General features: G+C 45.0%; 2 protein-coding genes across 2 annotated transcripts in view; one reads left to right on the top strand and one right to left on the bottom strand.

Moving 5' to 3' along the window:
• Positions 1-16,740, top strand: part of LOC128408780 (zinc finger protein 236-like) — a 117,788-nt gene extending 101,048 nt beyond the window's left edge. Inside the window, exons 5-8 of the mRNA XM_053378801.1 lie at positions 9,958-10,087; positions 11,400-11,941; positions 13,493-13,622; positions 14,648-16,740. Of these exons, the coding sequence (XP_053234776.1) occupies positions 9,958-10,087; positions 11,400-11,941; positions 13,493-13,622; positions 14,648-15,495 (1,650 nt within the window). The 3' untranslated portion in view covers positions 15,496-16,740. The remainder of the gene's footprint in view (positions 1-9,957; positions 10,088-11,399; positions 11,942-13,492; positions 13,623-14,647) is intronic.
• LOC128409084 (zinc finger protein OZF-like) lies at positions 1,869-4,199 on the bottom strand. The gene has a single exon (XM_053379286.1). The coding sequence runs from the start codon at positions 4,130-4,132 to the stop codon at positions 2,807-2,809; it is 1,326 nt and encodes a 441-aa protein (XP_053235261.1). The 5' UTR covers positions 4,133-4,199; the 3' UTR covers positions 1,869-2,806.
• Positions 16,741-17,398: the final 658 nt, after the last annotated feature.

Consider the following 17,398-nt stretch of genomic DNA (forward strand, 5'->3'; position numbering starts at 1 on the left):
GTGATCAGGCACTCCTGCAGTAAGGAAGCCTAAAGGTGATTGCAGACAGTACTTTAACATCATGCAAGTCATTCAGACCCAGTTTTTATGGATGCCTCTGTGATTGGTGTGTTCGGCTGCCGCACATTCCATTTGGAAAATTTCAAAGGCTCATCTATTTATTGCTCACAACAGGACACAAAGCTTGACAAATGTTTTGGGGTTGGGCTGTTTTCTCTCCTTTCAGTCATTTCATCCCTGCTGTCCCACTCCCCTTTTCCATTCTGAGCACGTGCACAGGTATTTTTATACCTATGGGCGCACATTGTTATTTTATTTTTAAAAAAAAACACAGAAAAAGTTTGAGAGCAGAAGAGCAAATGTATTGTTCCTCTCCCATTCTCACAGTCCCAGGGAGGGTTAGTAGTTCAGGGGCAGCACACACACTTTTTATGCAGGTGGTCCCGGACCTCTGCTTTGGAATCGTAGCATGAACTGAAAACAAGAATTCAAGAAAGCTCATACAGTGGTACCTCAGGTTAAGAACGTAATTCGTTCTGGAGGTCCATTCTTAACCTGAAACTGTTCTTAACCTGAAGCACCATTTTAGCTAATGGGGCCTCCCACTGCTGCTGTGCCGCCGCCGCACAATTTCTGTTCTCATCCTGAAGCAAAGTTCTTAACCTGAAGCACTATTTCTGGGTTAGTGGAGTCTGCAACCTGAAGCGTATGTAACCTGAAGCATCTGTAACCCGAGGTACTACTGTACTTTTCCTCACTATTCTGTGGTATGAAAAAACCATTCTGGATCATCTCAAAGACCCTTATATTGCAACATTTTGTGGTCAGGCAGGTAACTCTGGGAAGCCCATAAGCAAGACACGACGACTATAGCATATTCCCATTGCGACTTCTTAGCAACTCGTACTTAAAGGCACACTGCCTCTTAAGGCCGAAAGCTACATTTTCCTTGGAGTAAGACCAACTGAATTGAATGAGGCTTACCATTTCTGTGTTCAGTAGAATCGTACAGGATTGCATTGCAAACGTCTGACACATAAGTTCTGAGTGCTAATATAGCTGTCATCCTTTTTCTTTTTTTCTGTTTTGTCCATAATAAATTTGTTAAGTTTTGTCCATAATAAATTTGTTGATCTGTAAGGCTGTAAGGGTTAAACTACAGAGCCTAGGGCTTGCTGATCAGAAGTTTGGTGGTTCGAATCCCCGCGACGGGGTGAGCTCCCGTTGCTCGGTCCCTGCTCCTGCCAACCTAGCAGTTGGAAAGCACATCAAAGTGCAAGTAGATAAATAGGTACTGCTCTGGCGGGAAGGTAAACGGCATTTCCGTGCGCTGCTCTGGTTCGCCAGAAGCGGCTTAGTCATGCTGGCCACATGACCCGGAAGCTGTACGCTGGCTCCCTCAGCCAGGAAAGCGAGATGAGTGCCGCAACCCCAGAGTCGTCCGCGACTGGACCTAATGGTCAGGGGTCCCTTTACCTTTAAGGCAGGGGTGGCGGAAAGTTTTTTTGGTTTGAGAGCCATTTTCCTTTTTGAGCAAACGTCTGTGGGCCAGGGATGAGTGAAACCAGAGGCGAAAATGGGCAGACCACCAAATGCAAATATTACTTTCTACAATTATACCTCTCTTTTGTGTCTTCCATCCCGGGAAGCAAGAGGCATGATCACAGTTCAAGGACACATTCCAGCCAGGCAAAAGCAAAAAGCACTCGGGATGCCTGGAGAGAGTTCCCAGGGCTAGAGAAAGGTCTGCAGGGCCACATTCAGCCCCTGAGGTTCCCTGTCCATGTTTTAAGGTGACAGGACTTATGGTTTTTTGGCACAAGCATATGGTGCTGAATTCCCCTGAGATTTGTATATATTGAACAGGATTGGGGGAAGATCTAGAATTTAATGAGAAAACTCTTTGCGCACAACTCTTTCAGCCATTGCATGTGCATCAACTACATTTAGCATCACTGGAGTCTGAAGTGTGTATGAATTGACACACTCAAAACTTCCAGTCATGCAACTGCAGACAGAGGCTAACAATGGCTGAAAAGAAAACTACACAGAACAGGTATATTGAAAACCTTTAAAAAGAGAGAGGGAGAAACCAACAAACAGACTAATATCAAAATCACCCCAATTCAATGCAAATTTTACTAGCTGCACACAATATTTCCGGGTGTTTTTGTGTTTTTTTAGAAGCAGCTATTTTGCTTCTATCGTCTGTAGGCACCAGTGCTCCAAAATAGTTGAATAAATATTTGGAACTTCTAAGGGGCCAACACCAACCTTTTGGATGCTCGGGCCCAGAGTCCATCAGATTTCTCTAGAGTAAGATAAAACGTTGGAACATTAGTTCAGCACCCATATGTTCAGCAGTGGAGAACGGTGCCCACTGTGACTGGTAGCGGGAAGGCAAGGAGGCCTACAGTAGGTGGAGCCAGAGCCCATGATAGTTCTGGTTTTGTCCCTATCCTCCCTGCTGAGTTTTGGATAATCTTCTGGCTGTTGGAGAGTGAGGTTGGTGCTCCATCTGCCTCCAATGAATTTCAGCAACTAAACTAAATGTTAATATGGTGGAATCTAGCAATGACTTAATTTCTACCAAGGAATTTCAAGAATCTATCTATGAGGTCTGCTTTCCATGTGCAATGAATGGAATGTTGCCTAGAGGGGAAAAACCCTGTATAGTTTTCACTTTTTTTTAAATCTAGTAGCCACTAATCTCCAGCATAAACTATTCACACAGTCTAAATTTATGAAGCTTTCAGTCCAAACTCTTCTTCACAGACATCCTAAAGGTTCACATGTAGGTTTTCTGTTACGGAAACAGAGGGAATAGTGGACATTTCCTCCCGCGTTTGTATGGCTTCTCTCGTGTGTGTACCCTTTCGTGTTTCTTACAGTCAGAGCTAGAAATAAAGCTTTTCCCACATTCGTAGCACTCATAAGGCTTTTCTCCTGTGTGGGTCCTTATGTGCTTCGTAAGGGAGGATCTGTGACTTAAGCTTTTCCCACACTCAGGGCACGAATACGGTTTCTCTCCAGTATGGGTTCTCTGGTGTGTGATAAGGTTTGATTTCAAATTGAAACTTTGCCCACAATCAGAGCATTTGTAGGGTTTCTCCCCTGTATGGGTTCTCAGGTGTTTAGTGAGGGAGGATTTATCACTGAAACTTTTCCTACAGATGGAGCACACATATGGTTTCTCACCAGTATGGATTCTCCTGTGTGTAATAAGGTTTGACTTCCAATTAAAGCTTTGTCCACATTCTGAGCAAGTATAGGGTTTCTCCCCTGTATGTAACCTTTTATGGTTTATGAATTGATAGCCTGTGCTAAAGCTTTTCCCACACTCAGAGCATTCATATGGCTTTTGCCCAGTGTGCTTTCTCTTGTGGATAACAAGGTCTCCTTTCTGATTAAAGCTTTTCCCACAGTCTGAGCATTTATGAGGTTTTTCTCCTGTGTGGGTCCTTCTGTGCGTAAGGAGATGTGATGCCTGACTGAAGCTTTGCCCACATTCTAAACACTTATACGGTTTCTCTCCCGTGTGGATCCTCTGGTGTTTACCAAGGATTTTCCTTTGACTGAAGCTTTGTCCGCACTCCCCACACTTATATGGTTTCTCCCCCGTGTGGATTCTGACATGTGAAACCAGGTTCCCTTTCTGACAGAAGCTTTGCCCGCACTCTGAACATTTATATGGTTTCTCTCCCGTGTGTATTCTTTTGTGTTTTGTGAGGTAAGACGTGGTATTGAAGCTTTTCCCACACTCGGAGCACTTGTACGGTTTTTCTCCAGTGTGGGTTCTCTCGTGAACAAGAAGGTCTGCTCTCCTGTTAGCAATTTTCCCACAGAATGTGCATGTGTACAGCATTTTCTGATTCTTAGTTAGGTCAACGTCCTGACAGAAGTTCTTTCCACACTCTGAGTCCATCTGTATTGCCTCATGCCTCAAGAATTTATCTTGGAAACTTCTTTTGCACGAGTCACTGTTACCTTCCTCACAAAGTAACCTGTATTCTGGCACTGTCCACTGACGGTACTCCTGCTTGGATTCTTGAACTGCAGGCATCTCGTCCACCTCGCCACCCAGGAAAAACACCCCTTTAGCTCTTTCCAAGGATTTTCCTCTGGTGTCCATTTGCTTAAGTGGAAAAGCCTCCTTTACGCTCTCCCACTCTTGGCCTACTGGAAGAAACAGAATAACAGCATGAGTTAAACCCTGTACTGGAGATAGAAAAAGTTTTCTCAAAGGAATAAAGTGAATTACCCAATCCTCCGCTCTTAAGACTGAGTTTTTCCTTTAAGTGATGTAGCCAAAAAGCTACCATCCTCACATCAACAGGCTCAGGGAAACCCAAAGGTGTGCAGAAATACAAGCCTTGCAAATGTGTCCTGAATATTCCAGCGTTCAGGTTTGTTGAATGTCCCTGAGTCATAGTGTTGAAAGAGAGGGAGAAAAACTTCCACCTATCAGAAGCATCTAGAAGTTTCCAAATAATACTAACTTTCGTATTCAAAGCTGGCCTCTTCGTAACCCTCCTCCTTGACTTCCAGAGGAATCTGGCCCTTCACAGGATTTGAGATTAACTCGGGGTAATCAGCTGCCACATCTTCAATGGATCCTGGTGGCATCTGAAATAGAAAGGGAGGTGGGGAGATACAAATTAGAAAGTAATTCTGATTTCTTGCAATCACCACTCCACCTAGCACTGAGGGAACAACCATGCAGGACAACCTTCATGGGGCTGTGTGAAGTCCCTATAAAATGGAGTGGACAGAAAGAGATTTATTGCACAATATAGATGGGCAGAAGGGGAAGGTTGAATAAATCCTGGTTGCAAAGCTTCCCAGAGTGGGCTAAATTACCTCTGGGGTCTCCTTGGCTCTTTGGCCAGTGAATTCCTTGAAGTAGCAGCTGACTGTGTCCTCATCCTCCAGAATCTCTTCCTTCACTTTCACTGAAGAATCCAGGCTCTCTCGGCTGAGGCCTAGCCGGGTGCTAGACATGTCCCCTCCTCTGTGCTCCAGGCTGCTCTCAGCTCCTTCAAAGGAGACCTGGAATCCCTCAGCGCCCTCTCCTGAGGTGGGCTCAAGCAGCTGTTGAGTTTTCCTCTGGGACTGAGGGGCCGGCATGGTCTCCATGAATCCCGGCCACTGGCCTTCCCAGCCCTGCTCATTCGGTTCTTGCTTAACGGGCTGTGGAGCAGCCCCCGTCAGAAACTCCCAGGTGGCTCCCATTTGGGGGGTGTGGGGTTTGCCTCTTCCTGCATCCAATCGCTCACCTGGTCCAGGTCCTGGTGGTTCATGCACTTCCATTTTTATTCTCACTGAAGCTCCTGGACTAGAAAAGAGAATTTGCATTAAGAAATGCAGATGCTTGGGTGGGGATTGAACCTGGAAACTTCTGTTTTGTTTTTTTTAATAAATATTTATTAGAGTTTTACATAATAAAAAAAAGAAAAGACACAAAAAGTAGACCAAAAAAAATACAGAAAGTACAAAGGTACTTAAACAAAGTAGAAATACAAAATACAAAAAAGAATAAGGAAAATTAAAAATTAGGAAAAAATCTTGAATTTCTTATCTTCAGTTTCAGTTACTTGTTTCCCTGACCTCCTCATACCTCCCTTTTTTGTATTCCCGTTCACATATTCCGTTCAGCAAATCCTTATCCTCTTTCATTTATCTTAACTCTATATTTCAACATAATGTAATTTTATAATTTCACCCATTATCAATCCATTTTTACATATTCTTATTAACCTTATTGCTAATACCCCTTAATTTCAATCCAACATCATTTTAACTTTCATTAATTTTACAATATTTCTGCAGATAGTCTTTAAATTTCTTCCAATCTTCTTCCACCAACTCTTCTCCCAGGTCTCGGATTCTGCCCGTCATTTCCGCCAATTCCATATAGTCAATCACCTTCATCTGCCACTCTTCCAGGGTGGGTAAATCTTGTGTCTTCCAATACTTTGCAATGAGTATTCTTGCTGCTGTTGTTGCATACATAAAAAAAGTTCTATCCTTCTTTGGCACCAATTGGCCGACTATGCCCAGGAGAAAGGCCTCTGGTTTCTTCAAGAAGGTATATTTAAATACCTTTTTCATTTCATTATATATCATCTCCCAGAAAGCCTTAATCCTTGGGCACGTCCACCAAAGGTGAAAAAAATGTACCTTCAGTCTCTTTACATTTCCAACATTTATTATCGGGCAAATGATAGATTTTTGCAAGCTTGACTGGTGTCATGTACCACCTGTATATCATTTTCATAATATTCTCTCTTAAGGCATTACATGCCGTAAATTTCATACCTGTGGTCCACAACTGTTCCCAGTCAGCGAGCATAATGTTATGTCCAACATCTTGTGCCCATTTAGTCATAGCAGATTTAACCGTTTCATCATGAGTGTTCCATTTTAACAGCAAGTTATACATTCTTGACAATATCTTTGTTTTGGGATCTAGCAGTTCTGTCTCCAATTTTGATTTTTCCACCTGGGAGCCAATTTTTTTGTCCAAATTATAAGCCTCCCTTATTTGATAGTAATGAAGCCAGTCACGCACTTTGTCTTTTAGTTTCTCAAAACTCTGCAGTTTTAATTTGTCCCCTTCTTGTTCCAAAATTTCCTTAATATTTCGGCCAATTGGCCTCCATATTGAGCTTTTTCTGAGCCTTTGCTTCCATCGGTGACAGCCACCTTGGGGTTTTATTTTCAAGTAAGTCTTTATATCTTATCCAGACATTGAACAGTGCTTTCCTGACAATATGATTCTTAAAACTTCAAACTTCAAACTTTATTATGAAGCGGCAGCTTTCTGCTGGCTAAGAGACTGGCTACTTCTTGAAAATACAGATATCCTGGATCTAGAAGGTTTTAATAATATCTTTGGGTGGCATGCATATTTGTGGTATGACAAGGTTAAAGCACACAAAGGTTTTAAAAACCATATTGTCAGAAAAGCACTACTTAATGTCTGGACTAGATATAAAGATTTGTTGGAAAACAAAACCCCAAGGTGGTTGTCGCCTATGGAAGCTAAGGCAGTTAAAAAGCTAAATATGGAGTCTAAATGGCCAAGATATTGGGAAATTCTGGAAAAGGAAGGGGACAGACTGAGATTGCAGAGTTTTGAGAAATTAAAAGGGAAAGTGAGAGATTGGCTGCACTATCATCAAATAAATGAAGTGTTTAAAATGGACAGTAAAATTGGCTTCCAGGTGGAAAAATCAAAATTGGAGACTGAACTGTTAGAATCCAGCACTAGAAATTTGTCAAAAATGTATAATTTGCTGCTGAAATGGAATACACAGGATGAAACGGTTAAATCAAGTATGATTAAATGGGCTCAGGACATTGGTCATAACATTATGTTTGCTGACTGGGAGAAGTTGTGGACCACCGGGATGAAATTTACGGCATGTAATGCCTTAAGAGAAAATATTATGAAGATGATCTATAGGTGGTACATAACCCCAGTCAAGCTTGCAAAGATTTACCATTTGCCTGACAATAAATGTTGGAAATGTAAGGAAAAGGAAGGCACATTCTTTCACCTCTGGTGGACGTGCCCGAAGATTAAGGCATTCTGGGAAATGATCTATAATGAACTGAAAAAGGTATTTAAATATACCTTCCCTAAGAAACCAGAGGCCTTTCTCTTGGGTATTGTCGGCCAAGGGGTGTTAAAGACGGATATAACTTTTTTTATGTATGCTACAACAGCAGCAAGAATACTCATTGCAAAGTACTGGAAGACACAAGATCTACCCACTCTGGAAGAATGGCAGATGAAGGTGATTGACTACATGGGCCTGGCAGAGATGAGGAGCAGAATCCGAAACCAGGGAAGAGAAGCAGCGGAAGAAGAATGGAAAAAATTTAAGGACTATTTAAAGAAATATTACAAAATTAATGAAAGTTAAAATGATGTTGGATTAGAAAATAAATGGTTACTATTAGTAATGGATAAGATAAGGAGAATAAGTAAGATCAAACTAAATTAAAATAAGGGAAGATTTGCTGAATAAATGATTAGAAATTGGAATACAGAAAAGGGAGGCATGAGGAAGTCGGAGAAGTAAGGTATAAGAAAACAAGATCTGAAATTGTACTTGTTTTTTTGTTTGTTTGTTGTGTTTATTGTATTGTATTGTTATGTTTTTGTTGTTATAAAAAAAAATCCTTTAATAAAAAAAAAAAAATGATTCTTAAAAGCTTTGTGAGCTTTAACCTTGTCGTACCATAAATATGCATGGCACGAACCTGGAAACTTCTGCCTGCAAGGCAGGTGCTCTGAGTTGCTATCCTCCCCCTACATCTAGAAAGCCACAGGTTCCCCACCCCATAAACTTAATGCTGACACTTGGTTAGAGAAACCCTGTTTTCTCTCCAGTGTTTTTGCATCTCTTAGCCCTGCTCCTTTCCCATTTCGAAGAGGGCGCATTGGTGCACAGACACCCCGCAAGATCTGGGTACTTTGCATGTCTTCTCCCTGTTTGCAACCCTGACCGGCCAATTGCAATCCCGTCCCTTTTCTGCCGTTTCGCTCCCTCTTTCGCCTCCCAGCTGATCTCTGGCTTTCCGCTTCATCCCCTACTCAACTTACCTCTCGCTGCTGTTTCCAGTGCTGGGGATTCAGATCCCTGGAACCAAAGTCTCCTAAGGCAAAATACACCCCCCGCCGCCGCCCCCAGCTATTTATTGCACCAAAGCTATGGGGATGGGCAGGAACAGGAAGTCAATGCCCCTCCAAGACGCACCCACCCCTTGCCTATCTAGGAACGGGAGAGTTGTCAGTTTAACTCTTCCCTTCGACACAAAGATTATTCCTGGCATTGCACACCTTTTACTAATGGGTGGTGGGGAGCAGAAGTTTTAGACTAACCCCTTTTGATTCATAATAAATGTATCCTCTCCCTTAGCCTCCATCTCTCTTTATTTCTGTATCTGTAGGCGTGTTCCTATTGTCTACGTATTTAGTTTGCAGAGTTTTGTACAGCATCACGTATCCCAGCAAATACCAACTTAAAAAATACATCGCAGAGTGTCAGTGTCGTGTGTCCACATGTTGCATTCAAGTGATGCACAACCAGTGTACTTGGTAATACAAGAGGAGTGTTCACATGTTACATTCGATGAGTGCACCATCTGTGCAGTATACCTCTCTGTACACAAGTATTTGACACGCGTACAGTTGCTACCGTGTAGCGTTTCACAAGTCGACAGCCTGGACACCTGTGTACGCAGCAGCTGTGATATGCAGATCAACAAGGGCTCACTCTTTCGCAAGAGCACCTGCACATATGCAGAGACAGTGTGCACCAGTGTTCAGTGTAACGTGCGAACAAGCCTTCTGTGAATCAGGGATACACCTGCTCCTTCTGTAAAGCTCTCACACTCTTTGTAAGGCTGTAATTTGGAGCGTGATGATAAGATACCAATCAGCGAGTTCAATACTGGGTTTACGTTTGTACGTAACCCGGGAGGCTGGGTGTTCTTAAAGGCTGCTTTGAAGAATACTGAACAAAACAAGGAACCATAAATATATTGCACAGCCGGGGAACTCAGAAGAGACAATACCAATTTGTGGGTGTCTGCAGAGGGGCTTCAATGGGCATACGCTTGCCTAGGAGTAAATCCCATTGAACTTAAGGGGACTTAACGACTGAGTAGACAAGCACAGGTTGGGGTTGCAATGTGGTCCTTTTGCTGGACAGGAAACACCTAATCAGGCAGATGGCGCTCATTCCCTTTTTCCCCCCTTTTTTTTTGCAAAATTGCGAGTTCCCGAATGGAAACAGACTTTCCAACGTTAATGATCTAGGGGCGGGGGACGCACCAATGAACTTCAGCGTTTGCTGCGAGGCACTGAAAGAGTTAAAGGGCACTGAACGAGGATGCCTAGAGTGGCCGGGAGTGTGTGACAAATTGGGGGAGAATTGAGGAAAGCAAAGCCACCTTCCCCTCCTCCTTTCTTTTTTAATTGAAAAACTCCCGCCCCCCCCTTTGGATTTCTTATCCTTGGAGCCATTAGGGGGCTGCTGCCAAGGGCGAGCAATGCGAAGCCTGCCTGAAGCAGGTGAGTTCAAGGAAGGAGGGGAGGGGAAGTGGATTGAGCGGAATCTAGCAGAAGGGGATCTGTTGGGAGAGCAAGCAGAGGGTGAGAGATGAGACTCTTCTCAGGCTCAGCAAGTGCCCGGGGGCTCAGTGGAGATCAGGGCTTCCCCCTCTCACCAAGTGCGTCAGATATGCTACGAAGGACCACTGATACTGGTTGTGAAGGAAGAATGGATGCTGTCCTAATCACAAATTGTATTTATTTATTATCATAATCTTCATCATACCTTCAGGATCACCGCACTGCATATGTGCTTGTTCAGACAATTGGATCCGCAGAATTGGCAATGTTAACAGGTGCCACACATACTCTTTCCGCAGCTGTAAGAAATTTATCCTTTAGTGTGGCAGGGGCAACATGTTGGGGATCCCTGCTTGTCTGCCCGTTAATAATAATAATAATAATAATAATAATAATAATAATAATACCCCACCCATCTGGCTGGGTTTTCCCCAGCCACTCTGGGCAATTCTCAACAGAATTACCAAAAACACAATAAAACGTCAAACATTAAAAACTTCCCAAAACAGGACTGCTTCTCGTTATCTTCTAAAAGTCAGATTCTGTTGACATCAGGCAGGCCGCCTTCACTGTGCTCTTTGCAGCACCTGCTTAAAAACATTTTTGATTAGGCAAACCTATCCAGACACACAGATTTTGGCATGTTTTAATATCTTTCACTGTTGGTTTTTGTCTTTGTTTAAATGTTATTAGCTGTTTTTATTGTTAATTTTAATATTTACTGTAAGCAGAGGTTTTATCCCAGCCTCTTGCCGTAGAGCAAGGTTTCCCAATCTTGGGTCTCCAGCTGTTTTTGAACTTACAACTCCCATCATTCCTACCTAGCAGGACCAGTGGTCAGGGATGATAGGAATTGTAGTTCAAAAATAGCTGGAGGCCCAAGTTTGGGAAACACTTCTGTAGAGCATGAAACTCTTAATGCCTGGAACCCTGGAGAGCAGCTGACAGTCTGACTTGGCATAAGGCAGCTTCCTGTATAAACCAGGGGCAGAGAACCTGCAGCCCTTCAGACATTGTTGAATGCAGTTCCCACCAGGCCCCAGCCAGCAAGGCCAACAACCAAGGATGATGGGAGTTGTAGTCCAGCAACATCTGCAGGGTCACATGTTCTCCATCCCTTCTGGGAATGAGTCATGGATGGTTGATAGCACGTATGCTATATTTTTTATTAATAAAATGTGTCTATTAGGGGAGAGTAAACATGCCCAGTTTTCATCACCTGTTGCTTATTGGCATTGCTTTTGTTTTCCAGGAATAAAAATAGAGGAGCAAGACCTGAAAATGGAGGAGCAAGACCCGCAGGGCTGGGAATCTCAGTGGCAGAAGGTTTTGCCACTGCAGATGCAGGCCCCATTTTCAGGGTGGAAAAGCTTGCAGGTGCCTCAAGAGGTGTCCATGGGAGATCATAAGGATACCCAGGTCTCTTTCAGCAGGTGGCCTAGTAGAAGGGAAGATTCTCCTGTGGAAGTGAAGGAAGAGATTCTGGATGAGGACGCTGCCAGCTTGGAGATGCGGCGCCAAAGCTTCAGGCAGTTCTGCTACCTGGAGACTGACGGCCCTCGAGACGTGTGCAGTCATCTCCAGGAACTCTGCTGTCGGTGGCTGAAGCCAGACAGACACACCAAGGAGCAGATCGTGGACCTGGTGGTTCTGGAGCAGTTCCTGACCATCCTGCCCCAGGAGATGCAGAGCTGGGTCTGGGAACGTGGTCCGGGGAACTGCACGGAGGCTGTGGCTCAGGTGGAGGATTTCTTGATGAAGATCCACCGGGAGGCCATGAGAACAGAACAAGAGGTGAGGGTTTTGCATGCTGTTCACCTCAATGCACCTGTGGAGGGCAGTGGCAGCATAAAAAAGACCTGTGGTGTCAGGACAAAGGTCCATCCAGTCCGCTTTGCATGCAAAAGGTCCTGGGTTCAGCCTCGGCATCTGTAGGGCTGGGAGAGTTTCTCACTGAAACTCCTGAAGAGCTGTTGCCAGTCAGTGTCGTAGACGATAGAGCCAATAACCCAAAAACCCAATAACCCCCCTGTGGGGATGTTGAGGAAAGTAGGAGAGGATACGCTCTACGTGGGGATACCTTTGAAGGTAACCCGGAAACTGCAATTAATCCAGAATGCGGCAGCTAGATTGGTGACTCGGAGCGGCTGCAAGTGAGGTTACAGGGAACAGACAGAGGGCCTTCTTGGTAGTGGCACCTGCCCTGCGGAATGCCCTTCCTTCAGCTGTGAAGGAAATAAGCAGCTACTGTATCTTCTCTTAAAAAGACATCTGAAGGCAGCGCTGTTGAGGGATGTTTTTAATATTTAATGCTGTATTGTTTTTAACACTCGATTGGGAGCCGCCCAGAGTGGCTGGGGAAACTCAGCCAGATGGGCGGGGTATAAATAAATTATTATAAATTATTATTATTATTAATTGATTAAATATTATCCCTCCTCACTCATGCTAGTGAGCAAGCAGCAGAGCACATTCCCTTGCACAATGCTGGAATCAAGTTGATAGATTAATTAGCATCATTTAAGTTGAGCTATCCAGTCTGATGTGTCCAGTCTGGATTGTTCCTGGTAGGTTTCCCCCCTTTATTTCCCTCTTAAAATAATAATAACATGACAGTCGTGTTTAAAAGTAAGAGTACTGGAAACGTACTGGGAGCCAATGTAGGTCTTTCAAGACCGGTGTTATGTGGTCTCGACGGCTGCTCCCAAGCCTCTGCGGGGATCGCTCTCCCACAGCGGCATGGGGGAGAGTTGCGCCCCCCAATGGCTGGCAGTGTGCAGCTACGGCCACCCCAACACTATCTGTGGTAATTTGGGGGCGCTGGGTGAATATTTGCAGCCCGGCGCCGCATCTGCTAAAGACGGCCCTGCTTGTACCTCTCCTTCCAGCAACTTCTGCAGACAAGCTGCTTTCCTTTGGACCACATCAGCAAGGTTGAGAGGGTTTTTTTGTCCTCTGGGTATCCCAGGACCTCGATGTACACCACCCAGGCTTGTGCTCCAGGCAGGTAGCTCTAGTGTCAATTATGCAGCAAAAACTACACGGGCGGTTTCACTTCACCCCCAGAGGCATACACTACTGTTTCTTGAGAAAGGCAGATGCCAACAACATCAGAGACTTCCGGGAAAGTCTAGCCCAAGAATTTCTTTAAAGAAAGTCCGTATAAAGGTTGGCAAATAAATATTTAGCACATTGTCACTTAGCTCAGGTCTGCCTACACAGATTTACAGTTGCTCTCCTGGCCCTTTGTGGAGGTAGGGTATTGAATTAGGGACCTTCTGCTCTGCCACTGAGCTGTGACCCCTGACAAGAGGATCCTGAACTGTGTGCCTCTTCCTCTTTCAGATGCCTGGCCTTTCAGAAGAAGGGCCTGTTAACTTGCCCACGTTGGAGCAGAATTCGTCAACCACCATGGAAATCCATCTCTTGCTGGAAGCCAAGCAAGAGGGCGATGATGGGGAGACCAAGTTGGTGGGTAAGGATTTTATTATGGCTAAATGTTAACGAGTTTCTTTTCCTGATGTTGTTTCTGTCATTCCCTCTCCAGCACTGCTCTTTGACGGAATTATGGGCTGTCCTGCACAGAAACCTCTTTCTGTGGGCCTGTTTAGGGAACAGCCCTGTATTGGGAAGATTTTAATGTTTTATTATGTTTTTATATATGTTGGCAGTGACAACCCAGTCAGATGGGTGGGTACTAATAAATTATTATTATTATTATTATTATTATTATTATTATTATTATTATTATTATTTGACCACTGGCTCCGTTCAGGTTTCATGCCACACAATAGTTTGCACTAACCATGGCTTAGAACCCAAACCACAATTTCAGCTGCCAGCAAGCAAACCATGGCTTAGAGCCGATTTTCCTGCTTAGTTTTGGGACTACAAAACTTGGACTTTTCAGCTCAGGACTACAACTCCCATCAGCCCTAGCCAACACAGCTGGTTAATGGGAGTTGTAGCCCACAACAGCTGGGAGTACCAGAACCCTGCCAGAGCAGAAAAAGGGTCGAGTAAATGGAGGCAGTTCCTCTGAGGAGCACTTGAGAGGGGCACGGAGGGCTGGGGTGGTGGTCTGGGGGTAGGGGAAGAATGAGGAGAGTCATGAGAACCAGATAAAGAAGGCCCCAGGCCGGAGTCGCTCCACTCCTCCTAAAACCAATACACCACATTAGCTATCCTGTACAGTGTTACCTCGGGTTACATACACTTCAGGTTACATACGCTTCAGGTTACAGACTCTGCTAACCCAGAAATAGTACCTCAGGTTAAGAACTTTGCTTCAGGATGAGAACAGAAATTGTGCTTCAGTGGCGCGGCGGCAGCGGGAGGCCCCATTAGCTAAAGTGGTGCTCCAGGTTAAGAACAGTTTCAGGTTAAGAACGGACCTCCGGAACGAATTAAGTACTTAACCCGAGGTACCACTGTATTATTATTGGAGGCAATATGTAAGGTAAGAAGAGGTAACTTAGGTTGTTTTTCTATGTCTTCCAGCAGGTGATATGAAAGTGAGGATGAAGGAGGAGGATCCCGAGCTGGAAGGACTTGACTGCATGAACGTTGACACAACATCCTTGAAAAGTGCTGAAGGCCTATCCCTCCAGGCCACTGAGGAGGAAGTGAGGGATATAGGTCAGCAAAGACCCATACGTCACCAGGATGTCCATCAGGGAACAGCAGCAGAACACACTGTTCATCCCAAGGAATGTGATGAAAGGCCCCTCCAAGGGAGGGTTCATGGGTGTAAGAGAGAAAAGATGGCCTCTGACACTGGGAAAAGCCTCTCCCAGAACTTGGTCCTTCTCAATCGTCAGAGGATGCAGAAGGGAGAAAAGCCCTTCAAATGCTCATACTGTGGGAAAATCTCAAACGGAAGGACAAACCTGATGATACACGAGAGGACCCACACGGGGGAGAGGCCCTACGAGTGCTCAGCGTGCGGGAAAAGCTTCAGCACCACCTCGAACCTCATAAACCACAAGAGGGTTCACACGGGGGAGAAACCATATACATGCTTGGCTTGTGGACAAAGCTTCAGCCATAACGCATCCCTGATAAGACACAGGAGGACCCACACGGGGGAGAAGCCGTACGAGTGCTCAGACTGCGGGAAAAGCTTCATTCAGAAAGGAGAACTGATTGCGCACAAGAGGACCCACACTGGGGAGAAACCGTACGAGTGTGCCGAGTGCAGAAGAAGCTTCAGCACCAGCTCTCACCTGATAAGGCATAAGAGAGTCCACATGGGTGTGAAGCGATGGAACTGCGTAGACTGCGGCAAAGGCTTCCATCAGAAACTCAGCCTTATGAAGCACAAGGGGACCTACACTGAGGAGAAATAATAAAAGTACAGAGCAAGGATGAGGGAACCTGTGGTTCTCCAGATGTTTGGGACTCCCACTCCCACCAGTCTAAGCTAGCATGATCCAATGTTTGGGAATGATGGGAGTTGTAGTCCAGCAATATCTGGAGAGTCACAGGTTGCCCTAGAATATGGGTAGAGGGCTTCAGGTAGAAATCCATATTGTCTTGTTTCCACGATGGAGGTGGACAGAGGGAGGCTGTGATCAGCAGCTCAGGAATAGCTTGGTCCTTACAGTTTCTAAAAACATACAAATAATGTGTGCAAACATAACTTTCCCAATCTTCTAACCGTGGTTGGAGATCAATATCATGCCACAGATTCCCTCCCTGTCTCCTCTATAGTACACCCTGCTTCCTTCCCTCAGTGGACTTAACCAAAACTCAAGATTGTGGCTACCTGTAGCTCGTGTTAATCAGGATTTGCACACCTGCTGTAGCGGCAGCAAGACGTGTACACGTACAGTCAATTAAAAGTTGGTTTCATTCCAGAAAAAAACATGCCACTTGTCCGGAGCTCTCTGCCCCCATGACTTATAGCTACCCTGATGACGACTCAACTAAATCCTCAGCGTTGTTTATCTTACTCCGGAAACAATGCACAAAAACAAAGCTCTTCCGTCGCTTCTGTGATGTCAATATCCCCTTTTCTTGTACCCCTCCTCTTCTGTGTTCTTGCATGCTGAGAGGTTTGCAAACTGGTTCGGGCAAGCTATCGTCTGCTAAGTCCTGTGTTTCTCTGGACTGTGAGCTCCCCCCTGCCCTTTCCTCTGATCTTCCCATGACAAACCTCCCTTCGTACCCTGGGCTGCCGTCCAAGTCTGGCAGCTGCTGCTGTTTGCTTGCTGGCTCCAGCCTGACACCTGCTTAAGATTCTGGTTGCAAAGTCTTGTCTGAAGATAACCATGGTTAGAATTAGTGCTGTTGTCAATGTAACACTGCACCATGGTTAGCTCTTAAAAAAAAGGAGGAGGGGACAAGAATTGTGGCGAAGGGGGAGAAGATTTGGGTGAATGGAGAGTCTGTGAGCACATATTTTGCATCCCAAATTATGGGAGAATGTTGCCGCTGGCACAGGCTGCTCTCTATGCACACTCTCCTGAACAGACCTCAAATATTTATATTATTTATTTGAAATATTAACTGCCAATATAAAAAAATATGCCGTGATGGTGAACCATGCAAAATCAAGAATAAATTTGCCTTCGAAAATCTAAGTGCAAATGATAAATATTTGGCACTAATCGAGTTGTTGCACAGAATTGGGTGCCACCAGGACGCTCCAAATCCTGTCTTGGTTGCTCCCAACTGCTTTGTATAAATCAGGGGTGGGGGTACCTCTCTCACCCTTGGAATCCCACTGCCAGGATGCACCCCTGCTTTGCTCCCCACTTGTTTTCTTGCTCGACTGGAATGTCTTCCTGAACTCATGATGCCTCTTGCATCTCTGGAAAGCTGCCAAGGTAAAGTTTACATTAGTTGCTCCTCCCACTTTTGCCACTTGGGACACTCCCGCTGTTGGCATGTGACCTGCGGAAGGTTGCTCAGAGGGGAATGCAGCTCTTCAGATAAAAAAAGGTTCTGCTTCTCTGTTATAGATGTCTAATAGCATCGGAATAAGTGCCCTGTGGAACCCAGATTCCAAGGGGCTGAAGAGCAGCTCCCCTGAAGCTGCTGTTTGCAACCAACCCTGGAGGTAACTGCTGTGAAACTGTGAGCGCATTCAGTACATGCCCCACAGAGCCGACCCCAGAGAATCCTCTGGCCAAGGGCATCAAAAGGATATTGAGATCAGGACCCGTTGGGCAGCAGGAGGGGCAAAACTCTGGGTGTGCAGAAAGGCTGAGAAACGGAGGCTAAGAACAGGACAGAAGTGGAAAGAGC

The sequence above is a fragment of the Podarcis raffonei genome, chromosome 2, assembly GCF_027172205.1.
Source record: "Podarcis raffonei isolate rPodRaf1 chromosome 2, rPodRaf1.pri, whole genome shotgun sequence".
In the NCBI taxonomy this organism is placed as follows: Eukaryota; Metazoa; Chordata; class Lepidosauria; order Squamata; family Lacertidae; genus Podarcis; species Podarcis raffonei.

Bases quoted from the DNA above. Each gene is read 5' to 3' on its own strand.
- LOC128409084 (XM_053379286.1), bottom strand. From the start codon at position 4,132: ATGGACACCAGAGGAAAATCCTTGGAAAGAGCTAAAGGGGTGTTTTTC.